General features: G+C 37.9%; 1 protein-coding gene across 1 annotated transcript in view; it reads right to left on the bottom strand.

Moving 5' to 3' along the window:
• Window positions 1-26,781, bottom strand: part of FBXL13 (F-box and leucine rich repeat protein 13) — a 212,442-nt gene that overhangs the window by 18,891 nt on the left and 166,770 nt on the right. The window contains exon 12 of the mRNA XM_043967586.1: window positions 21,395-21,478. Coding sequence (XP_043823521.1) covers window positions 21,395-21,478 — 84 coding nt within the window. The remainder of the gene's footprint in view (window positions 1-21,394; window positions 21,479-26,781) is intronic.

Genomic DNA, 26,781 nt, shown 5'->3' with positions numbered 1-26,781 from the left:
GATAGTAAGTGAAAGAACCAATATTCAAATCAAAATCTTCTGACTCTAAAGTCAATGCTCTTCCCATGGAATTACACTGTCTCCCAAGTTCCTTCCTTTGTTTTAGTTCCTTTCCTCCTTCCTATTCTAATAACGGGTTCATATTAAATTAGTTTAAACAAGCATTTATTAAGTGCCTAGTATAAGAATGACACTTGATATACAAAGATGAAAACAGTTCTTGTCCTCAAGGAGCTTCCCATCTAGGAGTGAGGCAGAGACATGTTCACAAGTAACCACACTACGTATCAGAACGTAAGAAGACAAAAAGGTTAAAACAGAGTGAAATGAAATATTTTTGGTGACAATCAGGAAAGACTCAACCTATGTGTTACCTGGGCTCAAATACGTGAGAGAAGGGAAATATTTTAACACATGAAGATGTGAGGATTCTGATCTAAACATGGATGATGGCACAAGCAAAATCATGAAGGCTGGAGAAGGAAGGAATAGATCAAGGATCTTAGAATGGCTAGTAGTCTAGTTTATCTGGAATGTAAAACACACAAAAGGGAACAGAATGAAATGACAGAACATATATTAAAACTAGATTGTAGGGGGCAGCTAGATGGCTCAGTGGTTAAAGCACCGGCCCTGGATTCAGGAGGACCTGAGTTCAAATCCGGCCTCAGACACTTAACACTTACTAGCTGTGTGACCCTGGGCAAGTCACTTAACCCCAATTGCCTCACCGAAAAATAAAACAAAACAAAAAACCCTAGATTGTAGGGGACCAGGTTAAAGCTTCTCATATTTCACAGAGAAGGCAATGGGAAGGGGGGAGGGGTAGCAGATAGTGTCTGAGTACTGAGTAATATATATTAAGGAGACCTGTGCCTTACTATATTATTTTGACAACTGTAAGATGAATTGGTGAAAAGAAGAATTGAAGACGAGGAGATCAGGGAGTCCAGGGAAGAGATAGTGAAGACTAGAACTAAGGTGGTGACCATATGGAGGATACAGATGCAAGATATTTAGTAAGAAAAAGTGACATAATTTGGCAAAAGATTTGGATATGAGGGGTGATTGTCAAAATCAGAGTCAAAGATTACTCAGAGTACTGAGATTTGGGGAATTGGAAATGGCATTAACAGAGATGGGAAAATTAGGAGGAAGGGTAGGTTTTAGTGGGTAAGATAATTGTACACACTTTGGGGCACATTTAAGGCACCATTGGAACATCCAAGTGGAGATGTGGAGGCAAATGAAAATGGAATCTTGGAGCTCATAAAAAGGTGGTGTAGATTTGGAAGTCTATAGAATAACTACATAGAAAAAAGGAAAGTGGATTAGAAAAGGGTCAATAACACAATTCTGAAAGAATCCTGTATTATTCAATTCTGCCTTTAGAACACATTATTTGGTCTTTGATAAATTTTGTTGACTAAGTGGCTCTACAATTCTTTAGTGTTTGTTGAAAATGAAAGAAATACTCTTAGAAGAGGAAAGGTAGAAAGGACAGAGGAAGGAAGGGAGGGAGACAGAAAGAAAGAAAGAAAGAGAGAGAAAGGAAGAGAGAAAGAATTTCCATTAGTGGGCAGAAAGAAAAAGGAGAGATGAAAAAGGGAGTTAGAGAGACTTCACAAAGAGGAGGTTAAAGAAAAGGGAGATAGAAGAGGAAGGCATAAAAATAAAGCTTCCTTGAAACAAATCATCTTCCCAAAAATACTTTTCGTTTTTTAAAAATTCTGGATGTTTATTCTGGGGTGATCGTATGGAAAATCCTCATTTCAAAAAAATAAAATACATTTAACAATAAACCTTTACAAGACCATGTATACCATTTTTCAGTTCTGAAAGCATGGTTACTGTGGGTTATGAACTCTATTCCAGCTTCATGCTGCACACGTATCTCCTTAAGAAGTCAAGAGTACACTACTAGACTATAAAGGAAAATCAGACTTATGTCTGGTGCTTTGAGTTATTTGCTTATGCTTTCTGCATTCAGCCAAGGTCAGATAAAGAGCAGTTTTCTAAGGAAAGGCAAAGAACAACACTAGCTGCTTATCTCCTGATAATCATGGTAATCTACCTGACCTGACTCAAGAGGATAGCTCCACCCTGCAAAGCCCTCCCAAGGCTCACCCAAATAGTCTCTGTAGACAACAAAAAGGGAGAACAAAGTCACTGCACTTTTTTCCAGTTAGCTTTCCCTTATCATGCTAGTAGGCTTCAACCAGTCCCCAACGACCATGGATCAGTGCCTTGAAGAGCCACAGGCCACAGTGTGGCTGTGCAGACCAATACAGGAGCCGCAGCTCCTGCCGCACCATGGACATCAGAAAACTGTGCTCTCTGTTGCCCCTCAATTCCTGAGTCTCATTCGTTTTTCTTCCTCCAGGGTTTGGAGGCCCATCTCAGCTGCACGCAAGCTGCTCCTGAGTACTGAACTCCATCGGGCCAGGTCCCTGGCCATCTCCTCCCAGCTGCTGGTGTCTATTCCCAGAGCCCTCAAGTCTCGCTTGCCTACATCTCTGTTGCGAAGCTGGGGGCGTCCAGCGGGTCTTTGGCCTGGGGCTAACTCGCCATAGAGCAGGTCTTTAGGAATGTGCCCGTCTTGCATGTGGTGTACATGACCAAGCCAGCACAGCCGTCTTTGTTTCAGTAGCATGTAGATGCTCGGAAGTTGCATGCGTTGGAGTACTTCCGTGTTGGTGATCCTGTCTGACCAAGATATGCCAAGGATGCGCCAAAGGCAGTGCATGTGGAAGCTGTTAAGCTTCTTCTCTTGTCTGGTGTATGTAGTCCATGTTTCCCTGCCATACAGTAAGGTACTCAGGATGCATGCTCTATAGACGGCAAATTTGGTTCGTGCTAGAGAAATACATAAAAGCACAGAACTTCTATACTTGCATTTGTGTAATTAGCCATGTCATTCAATATTCTCTTAGCTAAGAAAACTGGAATTCAGGGCACCTTTCTCCCAAAGATCTGTTCTAATGACAAAGCCAAAGCCTTTTTTTTTTTTTTTTTAGTGAGGCAATTGGGGTTAAGTGACTTGCCCAGGGTTACACAGCTAGTAAGTGTTAAGTGTCTGAGGCTGGATTTGAACTCAGGTACTCCTGACTCCAGGGCTGGTGCTCTATCCACTGCGCCATCTAGCTGCCCCCTGCCAAAGCCTTTCTTAGTGATTATTTATACTTCACAAAGACATAATGAATTATCTCTTACCATCTCGGGGTGTGGCAGTGCTTTCTACATATGGTACCCTTTTTTATAGCTGGGATGCAAAAATAGTAAAAGAGTTGATCTAGTCAGTTTCAGAATCTAAAAGAGAGCCACCAGGAGGGGTACTTACAGATCCCTCATGCAACCATGGCTCCCACTTCAGGGTCTCAGACATTAAGGAGGAACTAATCCATGAATTTCTGAGATACTAGTGTGCTTCTAAATACAGTTCTGTGAAGTGTTTCTCATGATCTTCCAATTGTCAAAGACCTAGTTCAAGGCCTCACCTAAATACTTCCTAACTTTCCATTTGTAGCACTTCAGCACTGCATCTGTCTTCTCCTTCCCCACTCAATGGACGGAGCTTCTCTGCCCAACGAAAGAACAGATGCTGGTTTGACCTGGCCATTGTCTATGGACATGGCTCCTGCCTTTACTAGCCACAGTATACATCAGAACCAAGGCTGGTTGGTATATTAAGGCTTAAGAGGAATCAATATTATTTCAAGAAGAAATAAAATGTAACTGATTTGAGATTGTTGGAGATTACCTGAATTCATAAAAGACTGGATAGAATATGTATCTCCAATGATAAGGTAACATAACTTTTAAAAAGCAGCCAGTTAATATCTGTTGAGAAGGAAGAAGGAGGGAGCAGATATGGTATGTTTGATAGAATAGGGTCAGATCAACCCCTTTTGCTTAAAAGTCTAAGTGAAGTATATGTTTACATCCTCTTGCTTTTATTGGGAAAATGGAATGCTGATGTTTATTTTTCATGCTTCTAATATTTATGTTCAGACAATCTGACAGGTTTTATTTAAGTCTTGGCAAGTTCTCTCTTGCATATGATAAACCAATGGTCTAAGAGTGGCTTAAGCTTACAAGGATTAGTTTCATTTTAACACTTCCACCCAAACATGACAATAACTGGCATGCAGATTCAATTAGTAGATTCAACAACACGACAGCCCAAGCAAGCCAAATAAGAAAACTTATGAATAATGGCAGTGGGCAGAAAGTCAGGATCAACATATGATGGCCTAAGTGCTGGCTGTTTCTCTTCCAGGAGTTTACTCTTTCTATGTCTTCAATACTAACCCCTCTTAAAGACTACAGGAAATTGACAAGCCATGAGAATCTTGTCTCCTTTGAAGTCTGGCTAGTTTCTTATTCTATCCTGAGTCTATGGAGCCCTACTGGAGTTACAATAACGGAGGAACAGCCAGAGAAAACGAAGTCTGTTTCTCTTGTTATTTATAGCCACTTGTTCAAGTCAGGACAGGGCCTGTGCACTCTGGCAAGAGTTTGTCTGGGATTTAGTTGATTCCAGGTGCTTTTTGCTCGCACTACAAGGGATCTGTTGTAAAGCTGGGAGATTATCAGGATTGTTCAAAGCCACATAGGATAATCACATATGACTAGGTTTTAGCGCTATGCTCTTTTGCATGGCTTTCCCCCTTCTCCAAAACTAGATTCCAAATGCTTCTATCTCCATGCTTATTGAAGGAGCATTTCTTACCTCTCTGCCACTCAAAACCAAACTCCTAAAAAGCATTCTCTTGATATTCATCCCCCTTTGCAAATTCATAGCAAGAGAAAGGATAATGTAGTAAACAGAACACTGAACTTGGAGTCAGAACACTTGCTTTGGAATTCTTTTGCCACTTGGCAGCTGTGTGACTTTGAACAACTGCTTCCCTTTTGTGCTGCTTCTCAGTTTCCTCCTCTGTAAGATGGGAAGGGGGAAGGATTATAATATTGACACTATCTACGTCACAAGGATGCTTTGATCAAAGCACTGTTTTAAAGCTCCAAGTGCCATATACATTTGTTTGTTTTTAACATTTTAATTTACTATTTATTTTTACATTCCTTTCTTTTAAAATTTTGAGTTCTAAATTCTCTCCCTCCCTAGCACTCCCTCCCCCATCCGCCAAGAAGGCAAGCAATATGAAATCAATTATGCATGTGAAATCTTGCAAAACATTTCCACATTCCCCCCAAAAGCAAGAAAAATAAAGAAAGTGAAAAAATTATACTTCAGTTTACACTCAGAGTTCATCAGTTCTCTCTCTGGAGGTGGAGAGCATTTTTTCATCATGAGTTCTTTGGAACTGTCTTAGATCATTGTACTGATCAGAGTAACTTGGTCTTTCCCAGTTGAACACAACAACATTGCTGTTACTGTGTACAAGGATTTCCTGGTTCTTCTCACTTCACTTTGAAGTAGTTCATATAGGTTTTGCCATGTTCTGAAACCACCACTCCCTCATCATTTCTTATAGCACTATGTTATTCCATCACAATCATATGCCACAGCTTGTTCACCCATTCCCCAATTAATGGGCATCCCCTCAATTTCTAATTCTTTGCCACCACAAAAAGCTGCTATAAATATTTGTGCACATATACGTCCTTTTCCTTTGATCTCTCTAGGGTACAGACCTAGTATGGTATTGCTGGTTTGAAGGGTATGCGTGGTTTTATAGTCCTTTGGGCACAGTTCTAGATTGTTCTCCAGAATGGTTGGACCAATTCACTACTCCAAAAGCAGTTCATTAGTGTATCTTTTTTTCCTTCATCTCCTCCAGTATTTGTCATTTTTGATAGATGAGGTATTACCTCTGAGTTGTTTTAATTTGCCTTTCTCTAATCAATAGTGATTTAAGCATTTTTTTTTCATGCAACTATAGATAGCTTTGATTTCTTCTTCTGAAAACTGCCTATTTATATCCTTTGACTATAAACTGGGAAGTGGCTCATTTTTATAAATTTGATTTATTTCCAAATTCAGTATATATTTGAGGCCTTTATCAGAGAAACCTGCTGTAAAAATTGTTTGTATTACTTCATTGTCTATGGTGCCTTTTAGCACAATGTGTTGTTTTTCAGTCATGTCCAACTCTTTGCAATCCCATTTGGGGTTATTTTGGCATAGATACTGGCATTTCTCCCTCCAGTTCATTTTACAGATAAGGAAACTGAGGTAAACAGGATTAAGTGATTTGCCCAGGGTCAAACAACAAGTAAGTATCTGAGGCCTCAAAGGCCTCAAAACTTGAGTTCAAAACTCACAAAGATGAGTCATCCTGACTCCAGGCCCAACTAACAGTCTATCCACTACATCCTCATTATCTCTTTTAATTAGGTCTATTTTTGTTTCTGCTTTTCCTGAAATTATGATTGCTCCCCCCCCCCCGCCTCCCTGGGGCAATGAGGGCTAAGTGACTTGCCCAGGGTCATACAGCTAGTAAGTGTCAAGTGTCTGAGGCTGGATTTGAACTCAGGTCCTCCTGAATCCAGGGCTGGTGCTTTATCCACTGCACCACCTAGCTGCCCCCATGATTGCTATTTTTTATGGCATCTGAAGCATATTATATCTTGTTCCATCCCTTTATTTTAACTGTGTATATCTTTCGGTTTCAAGCATGTCTCTTGTAAATAACATAACATTGGATTCTAGTTTCTAATCCATTTTCTTGTTTGCTTCCATTTTATGGGTAAGCTCATCCCATTCACATTCACAGTTAGGATTATTAACTATGCATTTCCCTCCATTCCTCCTCCTCCTTCTCTGTCTCCTTCTCCCTCTCCCTCTTTCCTGTCACTCCTCAAAGATTTATTTGCTTCTAAACACAGCCTCCCTTAATCCACCCTCCATTTTGTCCATCACTACCCCCTCCTCTTATCTTCTTCCCCTCCTACTTCCCTGTTGGATAAATTACATTTTTACACATCAAAACTTCTTAAACTGTGGGTCACAACCCCATAAGGAGTTGTATAACTGAATGTGGGGGTCACGAACAATTTGGCAATAGTAAAAGGTTATGTATACCTATTTTATATACCTATATACCCTGTGTCATGTAAAAATTTCTCAGGTGAAAAGGGGTCATGAGTGGAAAAAGTTTAAAGAAGCCCTGCTATATACAACTTAGCATGTTCCCTCCACCCCCACCCCATACCTTCCCCTACACTATAAAAACTCTTCCCTGGGCACCTCATTTATGTGAGATTTTCCCCATTCTACATATCCTTTCCTCCTTCTCCCAGTACATCCCTCTTTATCATCCCTTCATTTTTTTTAAAGAGATCATTCCAACATACCCAACTCATGCCCATGCCCTCTATATAAACTCCTTTTAACTGCCCCAGTAAGGATAACATTCTTAGGAGTTAAAATCTTCCTATCTAAAAATGTAAACAGTTTAACATTATGGAATCCCTTATGATTTCTCTTTCCTGTTTACCTTTTTATGCTTCTCTTGAGTCTTGTGTTTGTCAAATTTTCTATTCAGCTCTGGTCTTTTCATGAGGAATGTTTGAAAGTCCTCTATTTCATTAAATATTCATTTCCTCCCCTGAAGGATTACATTCAGTTTTGCTGGGTAGGTAATTCTTGTTTGTAATTCTAGCTCCTTTGCCTTCTGATATATCATACTCCAAGTCTATGGCTTTAATGTGGAAACCATTAATCTTGTGTGATCCTAACCATAGCTCCACAATATTTGAAATGTTTCTTTCTGGCTGCTTGAAGTATTTTCTCTTTGACCTGGAAGTTCTGGGATTTTACTATAATATTCCTGAGAGTTTTCATTTTGGGATCTTTTTCAGAAAGTTATTGGTGTGGTCTTTCAATTCTATTCTACCTTTTATTGTGGCAGTTTCCATTGATAATTTCTTGACATCTGATGTCTAGGCTCTTTCTTTGGTCATGGCTCTCAGGTAGTCCGATAACTCTTAAATCATCTCTCCTTGATCTATTTTCCAGGATAGTTGTTTTTCTGTAGAGATGTTTCACATTTTCTTATATTTTTCATTCTTTTGACTTTGTTTTATTATTTTTTAAAGTCTCCTGGAGTCATTAGAAATTAGTTTCTTCAGTGAGCTTTTGTACTGGTTTTTAATTTTTCCATTTGGTCAATTCTGCTTTTTAGGCTATTATTTTCTTCAATATTTTTGTGCCTCTTTTACCAAGCTATTAATTCTCTTTTCATAATTTTCTTGTATCACTCTAATTTCCTTTCTGAATTTTTCCTCTTCCATTCTTATCTCTTTAACTCTTCCAGGGATTCCTGTTGGGTTTCTGACCAATTAGCATTTTTCTTTGAGGCTTTTTTTGGTAGCTGTTTTCACATTGTTGTCTTCTTCCGAGTTTATGTCTGGTCTTCCATGCCACCATAGTAGCTCTTAATGGTCAAATTCTTTTTTCATTGCTGTTCATTTTTCCAGCCTATTTTTTTTACTCTGGACTTTGTTAAAGTTTGGCTCTGCTCAACCAGTGGGAGGCACTCTCCTAAGCTTTAGACTTTTTTGTACTGCTCTTTTCAGAGCTAGTTCTGGGCATCTGCAAGTTTTGGGTGCTACCAAGATGGTATGATCCTGGGAAAAGTATGGTTACTGTTCTCCTGGTCTGTGCTCTAAGCCCTTGATCCCATGCAGCAACATGTTCTAATATTCTTCTACCTTGGAACTGTAATCAGGTGCCTTGCTCCCTCGTGAGCAACCACCAATGTCTCTCCCTTCCTGGAACTACAACCCAGAGAGCCTCTGGACTGAGAGCTCCTGAATCTGTGGCACATGTGGGCTCCAGACAAGCCTCTACCCTGGTATCACAGACTTTTCCACCTGACATTTTAAGTTTTCTTAGGTCAAAAAAATGGCTCCATTTGATTTTTTGTTGGCTCCACCACTTTAAAATTTGACTTGAGACATTATTTTAAACTTGCTTGGAGAAGAATGTTGAGTGTTACACTGTGTTGCTGCCTCTAATCTACTATCTTAGATACATGTGATAATTATTTAGGACTGAAAAGTATTAGTGCTCATCTACTCAATGCCTTCATTTTATAAATAAGAAAGTTTCATGTAGGGGAGATTACATAATTTGCCTAAGGTCATACAGGTAGGTAGTAAAACACCCCAAGATTTAAATCTAGGTCCTGTTGATTACAAATTCAGTGTTCCTTCTACTGTATCCTCTCTTTCCTCATAAGACACGGAAAGGATTTTGTAGCTACAAAGAGTCCAATAAATGGCAGATGATAATAATAGCAATAATCTAATACACTCATGAGTGAAGGAATTTTAATTAGCATTATGGTCAGAAGCAGAACATCAGCCTCTATGATATGCTTTTCTTCCTACATTGGTCCTATTAAAGGAATAGGTTCCATATGGTTTTGGAAGTTAAACTTAGTTTTTATTAGTGCTTTGCTATATCCCTTGACAAAAGGTGAAGTTCCATAAATCTTATGTTTTTCTTTGATGATTCCTGAATGACTTCATCTTAGTTACAAAATAAGGATCAATGTTGTTTGGGAATAGAATGTTGTTCTCTATGGGACACATATGGTTCAACTTCTCGGTGTGTATGAGTGTGTAAGTGTGTGTGTGTGTGTGTGTGTGTGTGTGTGTGTGTGTGTGTGTGTGTTTATACACCAAGGGTACCAATATCAACTCCAATACTGAGCTGTTAGGAATGTCAGCCTTTGTGAAGAAAATGAAATGTATAATAATCTTGAACAAAAAACATTTTGTAACTTAAAGAAAACATTATTTAATGGACAACAATATTAACAACATCCAGCCTATTATGTGCTATGAACTATGCCAAGCCTTTTACAAATATTATCCTCATTTAATCCTGACAATAACCCTGTGAATGTAGGTGCTACTATCCCCATTTTACAGATAAGGAAACTAAGGAAAACAGAGATTATACACCTAGTGTCTAATTCTGAATGTGAATTGAGGTATTCCTGACTCCAAGCCCAGAACTCCATCCACTGTGCCACCTAAATTATCAAGTTAAGGTTTAATGGTCAAAGAAAAAACTAGCTGGATAATTTAGTAATGGTTATTACTGGTCAACTCCATACATTTGCAGGATTATTGTGAAGACCAGATGAGATAATATATGTAAAGCGCTCTATAAATTTATGCCATTATATATTAGATAATGGAGGAATCAACATGAATACCCAGACACAGGGTAAAGTATTTGAGCTCTGGAGCAGAAAGTGGTAAGTTGGTATTTTGTGATCACTACTCATTTTTGGTAAGATCTGTTTGTTATCCATTGGTGAGTAGAGGGAACTTCTAGTGAGGAACTTCTTTCTTCATGTTAATGCAGAAAAGTATCTGTTCTGCAGCTAAAAATATGTTAGAGAATTGTGTGGAACACCAAGAAGTTTAATGACCTGTCCAGGTCAGGGTCACACAAATACCCCAAGGTAGGACTTGAACCTAGGTCCTCCTGACTCCAAGGCCAACTCTCTATTCTCTCTGCCTTCCATCACTATTTGTATTGAGCTTTTTATGACAAAGTTGTAAATGTCTGGAATAATAATAAAAAGGTGAACATAATGTTCTGAGAAACATGAAGACAAAGTCTGAAAAACAAGTGGATTATTAATGGTATTAAATACTTTCATGTATATATTGCTGTGATAGGCACTATAGCAAGATGGTTAGATACAGTCCTTCCCTCTAATATTTGAAGAGATGGATACATCTATGTCTTTCTCAAAGAAAAATACAGTGATCCATATTCTCTCACCATTGCAGACGAATATGGATTACTTGACTTTGCTAATAATTAGAACTGAGGTTGGGTTCTCATGGAATGCCAAATCATACTAAAGAAATCCATCTGCAAAAAAAAAAAGCAGGGTCAGGTATAGAAAGTATGAAAATAGACCCAGAAATTGGTCACAGAACAGAGAAGTTGGTGTAAGAGATGGAGGAATAAGCAATAAGGTAAGGTAGGATGTAGGACCTTACAAAAGAAACAGACTGAATTTGCAAACCCAGGATCTTGTGGTCTTTGTGTCACTATGAATGCTACCTATAGTGTCTGACTCCTCTCCCTCCATGCCTGTAGAATTATGCATCTAATAAATCTTTCTTGATTATCCTCTATCTTCTGACTGGACATGTCTTCTCATTCCTGGTAGATATAAAACATTTCAGAAGAAAGAAGAAACCTCATGTGTCTTTATGAAGAGTTGACATCATAACTTCAAAAGCAGTTTCAATATAAATTCATAAGTTATTAAATATAAAAAGAGCATTCATGAGCAAACTTTAAAAAATAACAAAATGAAAAAAGATACAGAAAAATAAGAGATTATAACCCTTTCAGATTTGGATAAACAATACTAATAAACAAAAAGGGAAAAAAAGGCCCACCAAATCTTTCTTTTTATCCTGTAGTTGATCCCTTCTTCATGTTTTTTTCTCCTTTGAAAGGGAGAACTAGTTCTATTTTTAATCTTGTACTTGCCACTTAGTAAACATCTGGTAAATGTTTCTTTCATTCATTCATTCATTCATCCATTCATTCATTCATCCATTCATCCATTCTTATGCCCACTCCTTCCAACCTGTATCTCTGGTAATCCTCTGTATCTGGGCTGATACTGGAAAGCAGAGAGCCAATTTCTGTTCTAAAATACATGTATATTCTCCCTAAAAATATATATCTGAAAATGACATTAATTCTCAGGCCACTAAAGTATAATTCTGGAAATTGCAGTTTTTTCAAACATTTTATAAAAAATTGACTTTTACTCAGGGAGTAGCATAATCTTTGAGAGATGCTGAGTTATTGACAGAGATATAATGAAAACTATTTGCTTATTATTCTGCTATGTCATAAATCACCTCATATTCAAGTCCAAACTGTGGCTAATGTCAACATCTAATACCTAACAGCCACAGTGCTGGCTAACTCTTAATCCAACATGTTCTCAGGTAGGTAGCAATTCTGTATTTACCTAATTCATGGTAGCACTGGTTAGTTGAATGATGCTAACATATACCTCATTTTTAAACTAGTGTTCCCATCCTCTTCGTTTTCTAATTGTCTTATTCAGTGTTCATAACACTGGCCAACTACAGACTCTATATAGGTATGAATTGTCATTTTATATTTTGAACAATTGGGTCATGTATGCATTTATCTAACAGATTCTGCCTTGATACCAAATTCCAATAACCATTAACAAATGAAAAACTGGCATTTTACAAGTATGTTTTCATTTTAAATACCTTGACTTTAGTGATAAAAAATTAATCTAAAATACTTCTAAAGTACAAATCACAATTATTTAAATTAACATTTAAACTTTGGGATTTAAGAATAATTTAGATGAGCTAATTGTCTTTATTTTATGGACATTCACTTACACTAATTTTTTAGTTATTTATACATTTCTTTTTCTCTCCCTCTTGCTCTTCCTCTCCCTCCCCCTTCTTTTCACAAATATATACATAACCACACACAGGAACATACATTTGCATGTGTTTGTGTGTGTGGTTGATCTTGACTAAATCTTATTCTTCCAACACACTGATTAACATTCTCCCAGATTAAATCAAATCAATCTGCCAAGACTAGAAAACCAGAAGTTTTATGTTAGGCAATGGGATTTCCATTTTCAACCTACACTGAAAAAAGAGAGAGAGAAACTCACAAAATAGTGTAAAATGTGTAGTAGAATTACACCTTCACCAAAAGCTTCCAAGGTAAATAATATTCTTTCATTGGTTCTATCAAATGCTACCTAATAATAAAGCTTCCACATGAATTATCTACCCACAATAATGAAATTACGGATTATTAAGGTATTAAACTGTGATATGGCAACATCCAAATGAAACTGAATCTTTCCAAATCTGGCATTTTGATAATTAAATTGGCAAGTACCTCAAGAAAAGGAATTCTCAAGAAAAATACTCAATCACTTTACCATTGAACATTTTTATTGAAAAAGTATGCCTTCCAGAAGTACTAAATGAAATTAGGCAAACTGAATATCTAATGTCTGCAAGAACGTGGAACTGAAATCACTGGGAGTAATTAAAACCAGATTCTAAAAGTCAATAAATCTGAGTCTCTAGACACTTCATTTTCATGTTCTGTGGTTTCTAGTGAAACACTGAAATGAACTAACTTTTTATTATTTTCGTGACTGTTGCAAAACATAACCAAGGGTAAAGTATTCAATTATTATTTATCTTCATTCTGAATAAAATTAATTCTGTTAAATTTCTTTTATCAAAAGCTTGTTTTAAAACATGGCAAGCTTCCTATAATCATTACTTTATGGGAATAAATGAAAGCAAGGAAACAACAGATAAATCATAGATAATCTAAAGTTTCCACTTAAACCTCCTACTACATTTCCTCCCCTCTTCCTTTATAAATCCCAATATAAAATGACAAAAATGTAACACTTTTCCTTTTCCTTTCACTCTCCTACCCTTCATCTACCAGACTTCATAATAAGAAAAAAACTAAAACAAATTCACATGCTTAAGAGTATTATATGGTGAGGCAGGACATAAGAGCTGATATTATACTACCTACTTATGTTCATGAAAATACATTTTCACTTAATATACCAAGTTATCATTATTAAAATAGTTGCCATGTATAGAAAATGTTATCGAGAAATAGAAGCGTAATCTCAGAAAAAAAAAGAAATTGTAAATCTATTGAACGAGAATCTAAAGTGTTCTCTTACATTTTAGTCATCTTTCTCATCCCACATTTTCCTTCTCTATTCACTTTAATTCCATTAATATTTGTCAAATTAGCTTACAACTGTGTGTGCAACAGCCTATGACACCTTATTAGATATTAAAACCATGGCAGAACTCAGTTTACTGTCCAACTTATATGTGGTTCATAAATGGACACAGCGCCTTCATTATCTCAGTTAAGTATAATCATCAATTTCTCAATGGTGAAAAGATAAAGACCTTGAATTGATACAATCGAAGGGAGGACAACAGAAAACTTTGGCATGACAAATCATTATTACAAAGATTTACAGCTGGAAATAACATCAAGAGGTCCTCTAGTCCAACTTCTTCATTTTAAAGACAAAGACACAGTGTCCCAAAGAAGGAAGCAATTTATCTAAACTCTAATCATTAACAACACATCCTTATGCTATCATAGAACTTGAAAGTTAAAAGGAATCTTCAAGAAAATCTAATCTAATCCACATCTTACCAATGAGGGAACTGAGGCAAAAAAATGTGAAGTGATTTGTTTGATGTTAGATAACTAATTAGTAGCAAAACCAGGACTAGAACCCTGAAATCTTAACTTCTAGGCCAGTAAAAAAAGGCCCATAGATCAGAAATCTAGAGTTGGAAGGGAATTTAGAAGTCATCAAGTCAAACCCCATCACTTTACAGAGAAGGATACTAAGCCTTGGAAATGTGAAGTCATTTGCCCAAGATCACACAGAAATCTTGGGATAGGGCTGGGATTTGAAGCTGGATTCTTTGACTCTAAATCTAGCCCTCTCCTCATCCCACTGTATTGATTATATTGTTTCTATTGACAAATACCAGTGCTTGTTGATAGGTCTTGTCCACTATGGTGGTTCTTTTTGGTTTCACTGATGATCTGCAGAACAAATTCAATCTTATCTAACACTATACTTGAAGTATAAGTTAAATTTCATTAATAGCATGTTGTTCAGTTAACTCTTTTGAATGATTATATGCTTCATTTAGGAAGTTCTGCGTGTTCAGGGCTTGACCCAATCAACAACAAAGTGATCTGTAAACAAGAGCTTCTGGAGGACCTTGCTATCTATAAGGAGCCCCTCTGACATTTGGACTCTGCATTGAACATATTCAGAAAGAGCCATGAATACTTCTAGTAAGTATACATCTCCTTGTTTTATGTCTTGCTTGAAAGTAATAATCACAGGGTGGTCAAAACAAGTTATTTGTTACATTTTTCAAGGAATCTTGTATAATTTTAACATTTCTATCTACAAAGGAAAAACAATTGATGAAGAATGTCCATTGTGCAGATTATGATAGTTGAGTGATCATTAGGTTGAGAAACCACAGAACTGATACTTGGACACTGAAGATGGGTAATGAATGAACTAGCTTCACAACTAAATAGGAGGAAGAGAGTAGCTTTAATTGTATTTAGGATATTATACAGTAGTTTTAAATAGGCTCACAGACTGAGAGCCAGAAGGGACCTCATATACCTCTCACCTATGTATATAGTGTGTGTGTGCATATGTGTGTGTGCATATGTGTGTGTGTATGTGTATGTGCGTGTGTGTGTGTGTGTGTGTGTGTGTTATATTTGTGAGTGACAGAAGGATATATATTTGGTCAGTCATTCAGTCATTTTCCAACTCTTTGTGATCTTGTGGACAATAGCATACAAATACTGTCCATGAGATTTTCTTGGCAAAGATATCAGAATGATTTGCCAATTCTTTTTCTAGTGGATTAAGGCAAAGCGAAGTTAAGTGACTTTCCCAGGGTCACATAGCTAGTAAGTATTTGAGACCAAATTTGAACTCAGGTCTTCATGACTCTAGGCCTAGCACTCTCTCCACTGAGCTACCTAGATGCCATACATACACACATACATACATACACACATGTGTATGTACAACCAACATGGTTGATCGATCTCTCTCTATCTCTCTCTCTTCCTCTCAGATATATATATATATATATATATATATATATGCATGTGTCTTATTTGATTTGAAATGTTATTCCAACTTGCATAAGGTCAGCATCAGAGGAGGGATTTGCTCTGAAGTCCTCCAATGCTAGAAGCAGTGAATGTTTATCTTTGCAATATGTATTTTATTATGTATTATTAATTTCTAAACTTAAAAAAAGTAAATATAAAGGAAGTGTGTTGTGTTTATCAACTCCAAGCTTTGGATCACTTGGCCTGGTTCCCCATTAACCAGTTGTTTAACAGCATAAATCTTGACGTGCAGATGTTGTCAAAGCAGCATATTTCATCATACAGAGTGGGAGCTTTAAGGGTGGCAAACTTCCCCTCACTTGAGTCCACAATACTGAGTTTTATTTTGTTTGGTTTGTTTTGAATAAATAAAAAGTTATGATAATAAAAAAATTAATGTTCCTAGTACCCATCCTCATTGCCCTTATGCTGCCCTTTGGCCCTCCAAAGGCCCTCCAAATAAACCCACTTCACAATCCAAGGTTCCCTTCAGCTCAACTCTTTTCACCCAGACACATAAACACTCTCCCCCCCCCTTCCCTCTCTCTGGTTTGTCTCAGCAGATTTGGAATATTAACATAAAAGCTCTTATTAGTAGTCTCTTCTCCAGGTACTTCTCTTTTCAGAAGGAAAAAGTGATGTGATGGTGCATACCTGTATGCATTTGAAATATCCCTGCTACCAGGAAGACTGAGGCTGGAGGATCTTTTGAGCTTAGGAGTTCTGAGCTTTAGTGGGTTAAAGCTGCTCTATGTCCTGAACCAAAATGGCAAGTCCCCAGTAGTAGGGTCTGACAGGTTAACTAAAATACCCACGTCAACAACAGAGTAGGTGAAAGCTCCTATGACAATCACATGTGGGATTGAGCCTATAAGGGACTGCTGCACTAACAGTCTAAGCAAGAAGTGACATGGCCGAAAAACAAAAATCATAGCTAGAATACAGAGAAAGTGCCCCTTAGTAAGCCCCATAATTAAAACACTCTCCTTGGTCTGCTACCCTAGCAAAGAGAACAAAAAGAAATGTTTGTGGTTCCCTTGTTCCTTCCCTCTAGAAGGACAAGAGAAAGATATTGGGAAACTAGGACAAAGAAAAATTTTCTTCCAGGCTTCTTAGAATACCCGTGAGGGACTAAAGTAACCAGGTCTTCTTAATTCTCCAAGAGAGATCCATAGCCTGGATTTTGGAAGCCCTTGGTCAACAGGTCCACTTGTCCCAAAATATTCTCTGCATGATGAAGAGAAGTATTTCAGTCCTGGTAATAGCTTGGCACAAGCTGGTGGGCAATATCCTCAGAAAGGGACAGGCCTGGCCTCATCTTTAGACAGAAAGCTGGCAAGGAAGTAGATAACAGCACAGCAGGGCAGGGGCTTCCTTCCCAAACCTCCTACTGTGAGAAAGCACTCTGGAGGCTACAAACCCTTCTTTTCCTTGTCCCTTCCCAGGGCCCTCCCCCTTTGTACAAGAAAATCCAGAAATATATGGTTTGGCTGTAGAAAAGTAATAATACTTCAAGTAATTTATTATGGATTATTAATAGCCAGGCCCCCACCTCGCTTCCCAGTAATCTCCAAACCAAGCTGCTTCCCCCTCCAGTCCTCATTCCCACCTCCTCTCTATCAAGAAACTTGGATTCTGCCCCTGGACAGACCCTGGGCTCTGACAGGTGACCTTTGTCTTAGATTGTCCGGATCCAGGCCTCTGTTCCACTCCCTGGTTTTTTCTTCACCTTGCTGCCCTCATCCTATAACCTCCTTCATCCCACTTCTAGATGCCTTTTATGTGCTGTCATCCTCTATTAGAATGTCATTTCCTCGAGGGCAGGGACTATCTTGCTTATATTTGTTTCCCCAATGCTTAGAATAGTGCCTGGAAAATAGCACTCACAAATGACCAGACTTTCACCCTGTGCATCTCTCCCTCCCTCCCCTCCCTCTCCCCCTCCTCTTCTGTGCATTACCATACTATACAATTATGATGACATTATGTATCAGATTTACTTCATTTATTCTGATCCCTCATAATTTGTTGCTCATGTAAAATGGTTCTCTCTTCACTCACTTAAAGCCATTCACTGTAATGCCATGGAAAAGCAAGTTTTTCAATAATCTTTAGGTGTGGAACTTATCAAAATGTTTCACGAGGGGGCAGCTGGGTAGTGCAGTAGATAAAGCACCGGCCCTGGATTCAGGAAAACCTGAGTTCAAATCCGGCCTCAGACACCTGACACTTACTAGCTGTGTGACCCTGGGCAAGTAATTTAACCCCTGTTGCCCTGCAAAAAAAAAAAAAGAGAGAAAAAGAAAAAAAGGCTATTTTGGGGGGTAGCTAGGTGGCACAGTGGATAAAGAACCGGCCCTGGATTCAGGAGGACCCGAGTTCAAATTCAGCCTCGGACACTTGACACTTACTAGCTATGTGACCCTGGGCAAGTCACTTAACCCTCACTGCCCTGCAAAAAAACAAAAACGAAACGTTTCGCACCTACTTATCCAAGTACATATTTACCATCTCAATAATTTCTTTATTTCCTCCAATCATGTTCTCAGTTTTCTTTTAATTATCATTAGTTCTCTCTTGTATAGAATAGCCAGATCTGTAAAATTCTCTCTTCACAACAAATGGAATAATCCATAGAAAGCATTTGTGAATCTCAAAGTCATATACGTGCCAGTTACCACGGTTCCTATTAAAAATAACTTTCTAAAAGAAAAGATGTTAAATAATGGTAAGGTACCAGCCCTGAGATCACAGAAAGACTTGGGCTGAAGTCCTGCCTCTGATATGTGACAATGGCTGTGTGACCCTAGGAAAGTGCACCCCAATAGCTCTCTACAACTATAAAATGCAGAGCCATTCCTGATCTGTATTGGTAAAATGGGGAGTTCTCTATAGCAGTAAAATCACAAGTGGGATTTGGGGGTGATGGGACACAGCCGCACACACCAGTAATATCCCTGCTATAAGGGAAGCTGTGATTGGTGGATCTCTTGAACATGGGACTTCTGAGCTGGAGTGGGTGTCTGCTCTATGTCCTGCAACAATATGGTGAACCCTCAATAGCAGGGTCAATGGGCTATATAGGAAGGGGCAAAATGGCCCACATCAATGTTTCTATGCCAATGGGGTATGGATTGGGCCTCTGAGTGATGGCTGCACCTCTAGCCTAGGTGAGAAGTACCCCTTTCTCAAAAGAAAAAAAAATCATAGATATAGGAGACAAATACACCTTTGTGTGATAGGTGCCACAAATATTACAAGCCTCAAGATCTGAGACTAGCATCATGGTCTTTTGACTCTAAGACTAGTGTTCTTCCCCTAGTATTGTGTTTTTTAAATGTCTGATATTCCTATTTTCTATTAGAGATTTGACCATATTACTCAATATAGAAGTAAGATTCGGTGATCAGTGTGTCAATCTTGAGTAACTATACTTCTCTGGGTATGTGTGCTGTGCGAGGTGTGGGTGTGTGTGTGTGGGGGGGTGCATATGTTGGTGGTATTGGGAAATGACAGTGATTTTTTTCTAAGAAGAATCAAATTTTTTAAAATTCTAAATTGCTTTAATATTTTTTAAACCTTAAAATGCCGAATTAATGAATTTGGCATTTATTAAATGCTTATGATGTGTAAAGCACTATGTTGCATGCTATGAATCAGATGGTCACTTCTTTCTAGAAGCTCACATTTTAATGAGGGAGAAAACACATAAGAGCTATAATTCTTTTGATCTCTCTAGATACTTTCTTATGGATGGAAGTTTGAGACGCTTATGTTACTTTATATTAGATCTGTCAGGTATGCCCCTCAAAGGATAGGCAGGATACCCCAGAGGCCCTGTGTCTGTAATTTAAGGGAGTTGCCACTAGATGGCACTAACAATGTATTATTAGATTAGTACTATTCCCCCTGCATTTTTCTCTTTAAAAACTTTAACACTTTTATTTTCAACTCCAAATTCTCTCCTCCTTACTATTGCTTCCCACCTATTGAGAAGACAAGAAATATCATACCTATTATACATATGAAAGTCATACATAATATATTTCTGCATTGGTCATGTTCTGGGGTAGAGGGCAAGAAAAATAAAGAAAAAAAATTTGCTCCAATCTGTTCTCTGATACCATCAGTTGTCTCTCTGGAAGTGGATAACATTTTTGGCATGAATCCTACGGAATTGTCTTGGATCACTGTACTAATTGGAATAGCCAAGTCTTTCATATTTGATCATCATTATAAATATTGCTGTTACTGTATATAATGTTATCCTGATTCTGCTCACTCCACTTTGCATCAGTTCATATAAGTCTTTCCAGGTTTTTCTGAAACCACGCCCTTGAAAATTTCTTACAACAGAATAGGATTTGTCACATATATCACAACTTGTTCAGCAGTTTCCCAAGCTGAGGGACATCCCCTCAATTTGCAATTCTTTGCCAACACAAAAAGAGCAGCTATAAATATTTATGTAATATAGGTTCTTTTACTTTGATATCTTTGGGGTACTGACTTAATAGTGATATTGGTAGGTAAGAGTATGAAGAATTTTATAGCCATTTGGGCATAATTTCAAATTGTTCTCCGTAATGGTTAGACCATTTCCCTCTGTATTAGTGTACCTATTTTTTCACATCCCTTCCAACACTTGTCATTTTCTTTTTCTGTCATGTTAGCCAATCTAATGGTTGTGGGGTGGCCCTAGAATTTTTACAATTTGCATTTCTCTAATTATTAGTGGTGTAGAGCATTTTTCATATGACAATTGATAGCTCTGATTTCTTCTAAAAACCATTCATTTTCTTTGACCATTTATCAATTCGGAAATGGCTTTTTACTTTTATAAATTTGACTCCGTTCTCTATATATTTTAAAAATGAGCCTCCCCAACCTATTATTTTTTTGGTGAGGCAATTGGGGTTAAGTGACTTGCCCAGGGTCACACAGCTAGTAAGTGTCAAGGGTCTGAGGTCGGATTTGAACTCAGGTCCTCCTGAATCCAGGGCCGGTGCTCTATCCACTTTGCCACCTAGCTGCCCCTCCCCAACCTATTTCTTAAGTGAGAGTTCTGAAAGTGATCACCTTATTTCTTTTTAATGTTATGACATATTTTGAACATGAGAAAAACATAAATTGTTTTTAAAATCTAATGATTTCCTTGCAAAAACATGTTGGCAACCAGCCAAGTTACACATTTTGGCCAATAATTCAAATACTTTTTTTTTTTAATTCCTTCAGAACTATAGAATGTATTTCATTTTGTCCTGGTGCTCTGCATCTAGTTAGTTGAGAAGTAGTGTAATCTTGGCACATATGAAGGAAGATATTAGGAGCAATATGACTCCCAAATTACCCTCCAGAATGGATGGTTTAGATGTACTAAGTACTGGTTAATGCACTTTTTTTTTTTATTCCTGGCATTTGGGATCTGAAAAAGAACTTGAAAATTACTCCAAAAGTTTCACTTTAAAGAAGAGAAAACTAGGGATGAAGAAGATTAAGTGACTTATCCACAATCATTTAAATACTACTTAATGGCAGCAGTAAGACTAGCCCCGAATCCAGTATTCTCCACTGCATCACAATGACTCTGAGCTAAAATGATTTTGTCTTTGAATTTGTAGTAAAGAATCTTAATCACCTTACCTTGATCCCTGAATCCGTGATAAATTCACATCCAGAAACAGTAAGTTCTTTTAACTTTTTATGACTGGAAAGTGATGTCAAAGCCTGAAAATATTTAATAAAAATATAAGTTTTATGAGTTCAAGTTTCTGGAATATATATTTTCAATAAGCTGGCAATATTTTAATCTATGTAAACTGGGGGACAGCGAAACATAGCTCAGGAATAGTAATCTCTTATATTCAAAGTAAAAGTAACTTTTATAAAGTATAGGTAGGCACTTAATAAATATTTACTGACTCACTGAATAAATTACTGAGGTATAAACCTCAGTACTTAGATGGATTTATAAGCCAATCAGAGTATATACTTCCTCTAACTGGGCAGATGGCAACATACCTGTTGGTTCTCATCCTCTGCAATCTTTGCTCCTGTCTTTCCATAAATTTTTCATAAAGAGTCTTCCCAACATGCTGGAAGTCTTTCACTGGTTCTTTCAATATTTTAATATAAGAGACACAAATAACCTATTCACCTACCACCTATTCCCAACACATGACTAGCTCACCTTGACTATCTCTTTTGTGCTCAAATCTTGAGTGAATTATTATTGGTCATATGTTGCAGGGTACTTAAACTTGCTATGTATCTTTTCAGGGCCCTATGGGTCACTGAAGTTTTGATTTTTCTAATCTATTGGTTCTCTATGATTTTTAGCTATGTAGCACCATGAGAAGATTTTTTTAAAAACAGATCTTTGATTTCATCTGTTTGGGAAACTTCCTCTGTGGAAATTCTTTTCCCTAATGCAGACAGGCAGTCCATCAGTGATTTTATATACTTAAGAGAACTGCCTGAAACACTAACAAGTTAAACAACTTGCCTGTGATCACAGAGCATTTGTCAGAGGCAAGATTTGATCCCAGATCTTACTCATTATAGCTCTATCAGTGAGTTACTATCCACTGTAATATACCATATTTCAGAAAAGGGGAATATTAGAGGTAAAAGAATTTTTGCAGCACTGAGTAATGTGGGATCATTGAAAGTGTAGTTTTTTCAATGCAAACCAGCCCAATCTCATCTTTGTTTAATTCTGAGCCTAGTTCATTGTTCAAGACATCTGCATGAATCCCTTATGCAAGCATGTTTCTCTGTTTTATGTCTTATTAAGCATTAACTCATATTAAACATTAAAACCTTACATCTCCAAGTGATTCAAATTTAATAATGAAAATTACATGTACATAGTTTATACAAAAAGTATATATGTATCTACAGATGCAGAATATATACAGAATAAAACAAAATAAAAGGAATTAGTTAAATACAATGTAAATTGGGGGTAGCTAGGTGGCGCAGTGGATAAAGCACTGGGCTTGGATTCAGGAGAACCTGAGTTAAAATCTGACCTCATATACTTGACACTTACTAGCTGTGTGACCTTGGGCAAGTCACTTAACCCCAATTTCCCCGCCCCTCCCCCCAAAATATAATGTAGATCAAGAAGAAGGGCACAGTTGAGGGGAATGTTTCTTGTAGGTGGTAGCACCTGAATTGAATCTTGAAGGAAATTAAGGATTCTTTTAGGTAGAGTTGAGAAGGAAGTGAATTGTAGGCAGGGATGACCAGACTTTCAAAGGTATAGAGATAGGAAGTACAGTTGTTCTGTATGAGGAACAGAGAGAAGACCAGTTTGGTGGGACTAGTGAGGATAGGAAGATAAATAATGTGACTAGTTTGTAAAGAGTTTTAAAAGAAAAGCAGATAGGGACAGCTAGGTGGCGCAGTGGATAAAGCACCGGCCCTGGATTCAGGAGGACCTGAGTTCAAATCCGTCTTCAGATACTTGACACTTACTAGCTGTGTGACCCTGGGCAAGTCACTTAAACCCATTGCCCTGCAAAAAAACCAAAAACAAATAAACGAAAAAAAAAAGAAAAGAAAGAAAGAAAAGCAGATGAGTTCTGTTTGATCCTGGAAGCAATAGGGAGTCACTGTAATTTATTCGAGTAGGGGAGTATCGTGGCCAGATGACTGAGGAAAATCACTTGAGCAGCCATGTTCAAGATGTTTTGGGGAGGGAAATGACTTTGAGAAGGGAGACAAATTAGGAGGTCATTGGGACAGATGTCAGCTACTGTGCTTGATGCTGGAGACAGAGAGACAAAAATAAGATAGGCCTTGTTCCCAAGGAACCTACTGCTGTACTTGCTTATATTCTGTTCACATTCTCTGTCTGTTCCTTTTACTTAATCTGTTTTATTTCTAGTCTCACTTCTCAAACTTTGAAATCCTTAGCTTTGTTTGGCTTTGGTACACATCCATCTATCCTTCAAAATCATTTATTTGCTCATTCTAGAAATGTGTATTAAATATCTTTGTACAGAGCACTAAGAGAGAGATAAATATAAATCGCACCCAGCCTTTGCAGTCAAGCAGCTTATAGTTTAATAGGAGATAATGGAGTGGATATAGAAATGTATATCAATAATGCCAATACTTCAAAGACACATGATTTTGTCAGTGTAGGTACTATGTTCATCAATGTAGATTACAGCGCCTCTACAACTTAATATAAATGGCCTTCAAGAGCTACTATGGACAAAAAGTTTATCATTCTATGGCTAGAATATATAGCCCTGTTCAATAATCCTCAGACTTTCAGGCACAAACATTAGTCAAGGCATAAAAAAAGAGATATATGTTCAAAAAAGTTATTCACCACAGGAGATTCTGCTCACATTCCAAGCTGAAGAAGGATTCCCTATAAGTGGGGAGGTCTTCCAGATGTCTGTTTGCAAATGGAATTTCGCTAATTGTATCAAGCTCCAGAATACTGCACAGTCTCCAGAAATAAATCTCTAATCATTCAAAGGAACTGGGCCTAACCATCTGTATAGGAAAGAACAATGGATTAAGAATATCTAATGCCCAGACTACAGCATGCATTTAAATGGACAGTATAAAAGATATGCATGTCTGAGACAGCAGTACATAACAGTGATGAATTAGGCCCAGAGGTGAACAGAAGAAGAGTACTCTAGATTGCTTTGAGGAAAGTGCAAAGCTCTTTTAATACTCCCAATCTTCCTACAGAAACAAAAGCCTATCCTTTTAATAGTAACATTCTTGTCTGGGAATAATAATGCTACAGAGAGGTAAAGAAAGAGTTTTTCTTTATTGAAAAGTTGAGAAATATAAAAGAAATACAGTTTCAAGGACACCAATGAGTTAGAGGACTGTGTGGGAAAATTACAGCTACAGAACATTATGGTTACATCTGCATATTACTGTTTTATGTTGAGATTGAAGTGTGATTTTAAAAGTATTCTTTAAAAAAAAAAATCAATCGGGGCAGCTAGATGACACAATGGATAGAGCACCGGCCCTGGATTCAGGAGGACCTGAGCTCAAATCTGGCCTCAGACACTTGACACTTACTAGCTGTGTGACCCTGGGCAAGTCACTTAACCCCAATTGCCTCACCAAAAAAAAAAAAAAAATCAGTCATAGGGGGTATTTGAGAAGCCGTGATTTTTTAAGGTCTCCACTTTGAGGAAGGGCCCAGACCAGCCATGTTTCATTCTCTAGAGTTCACCACCATAACTTGCCTCCATGGGTTCCTTCCCTATCACTTCCAGCCCTCTCTTATGTCCAATTGGAACATAAGTTCATTGAGGGCTTGGACTATCTTTTATTTTGCTTGTATATGTATCCTCAGGGCTTATTTACTATTGTGCTTGGTCCATAGCAAGTGCTGAGTCAATTCTTGTTGACTTGAGGAATAAGAACAGGAACAAAAGATGCCAATCAAGAAATTATATGACAGGAAAAGATGGGCTGCTTACATAGTAAAGGCAAAGGATGGCAGGTGGACAGCCAGAGCACTCCACTGGCACTGCTGAGATACCAGGAAAAGGAAGGCAGGTTCCAGCACATCCAGTAGACCTTATGTTGAGAACTGATGGAATGACATGGACAAGCAGCGCATTGAATAGGCCGTCCTTGGGAGAATGGGTTGTGATTTGTAACTCTGGAGGGAGCCTTCAGTTCAATGAGATCACAACCCCATTTAAGTAGCCAAGTAGGGTCACTCTGGAGGTGCACCTCTCTAAGCTCAGTTATGCTGGGTTTGGACAACAAATAGACAGTCTATGAATGTACACAAAGGGATATAATAACAAGTATTGGCTGCCCTTATTTTTCCCCAATACACATTTGCATTTGAATATTCATTTTCTTTCTTTCGGGGTTTTTTTTTTTTTTTTGGTGAGGCAATGAGGGTTAAGTGACTTGCCCAGGGTCACACAGCTAGTAAGTGTCAAGTGACTGAGTCCGCATTTGAACTCAGGTCCTCCTGAATCCAGGGGTGGTGCTTTGGCCACCTAGCTGCCCCCATGAATATTCATTTTCAATAATTGGTTTGTTGTGGTTGTTTTTTTTTCCTAGAGAATAGGTAATGCAAGAATTTCAAGTAGCAGGAGAAGCAAGGGGCACCATTGGGGTAGAAGTACATATTCAGCAGAAGTATGACAGTTTCTTAAATTATACAACCCCAATGGTTACCTACAAACAATATTGTCCCTTTTTTTTTTTTTTTTTTAGTGAGGCAATTGGGGTTAAGTGACTTGCCCAGGGTCACACACCTAGTAAGTGTTAAGTGTCTGAGGCCGGATTTGAACCCTGGTACTCCTGACTCCAGGGCCGGTGCTCTATCCACTGCGCCACCTAGCTGCTCCCTTTATTGTCCCTTTTTGATACCAGTCCAAGCACGAACACGTGCGCGCACACACACACTTTCTTCCCACTTGACTAATCCAACAAGCCATTTCTACAAGGCAGGGGAAGGATGCAGAGTTCAATCCTGGTGTGGACTCTGTACCTCCTCCTTTTGATTCTCTCCACAACCTATTTTTACCTTTATTCCCTTCTTAACCTTGAATTTCTTACCACTGTCAAGAATTTCTAGCTGGCTAAGGGGCTAAGTACCATATCTGGTGCTTAGATCTGTACTTTTTACATTTCACATGGTTTTGCTGAGTTTGTATACCAACATTGAACCAGATCTTGCATGGCTGGAAGAAAAAAAAATTACCCAATCCTTCCTTACACAGAAAACTAGATCACATTTCTCACCCTTTTGCTTTCCAGAAAATGTTCCAGATTGAGAAAAATATATTGAGGCACAGGGTACTGTGCCTGATTCAAATCATAGTAGAAACCCCAACTTTTAGTATGTAGCAATGCTTCATTATAACCTAAAAGTAAACTAGTATATTCTCTTTATTCTGCAGTCATGAAGGTGGGTATTTGGGCCAGGAAATTAATCATTTTGTTTGATGTAGTTTTGCTAGAAAGGAGATCAATGACCTAAAAAACAAACGACCTCCTTTTTCCCCTGCAAA

This window comes from Dromiciops gliroides, chromosome 5 (assembly GCF_019393635.1).
Source record: "Dromiciops gliroides isolate mDroGli1 chromosome 5, mDroGli1.pri, whole genome shotgun sequence".
In the NCBI taxonomy this organism is placed as follows: domain Eukaryota; kingdom Metazoa; phylum Chordata; class Mammalia; order Microbiotheria; family Microbiotheriidae; genus Dromiciops; species Dromiciops gliroides.
Note: the sequence above shows the minus strand (reverse complement) of the source record. Positions and strands in the feature narration are given on the sequence as shown.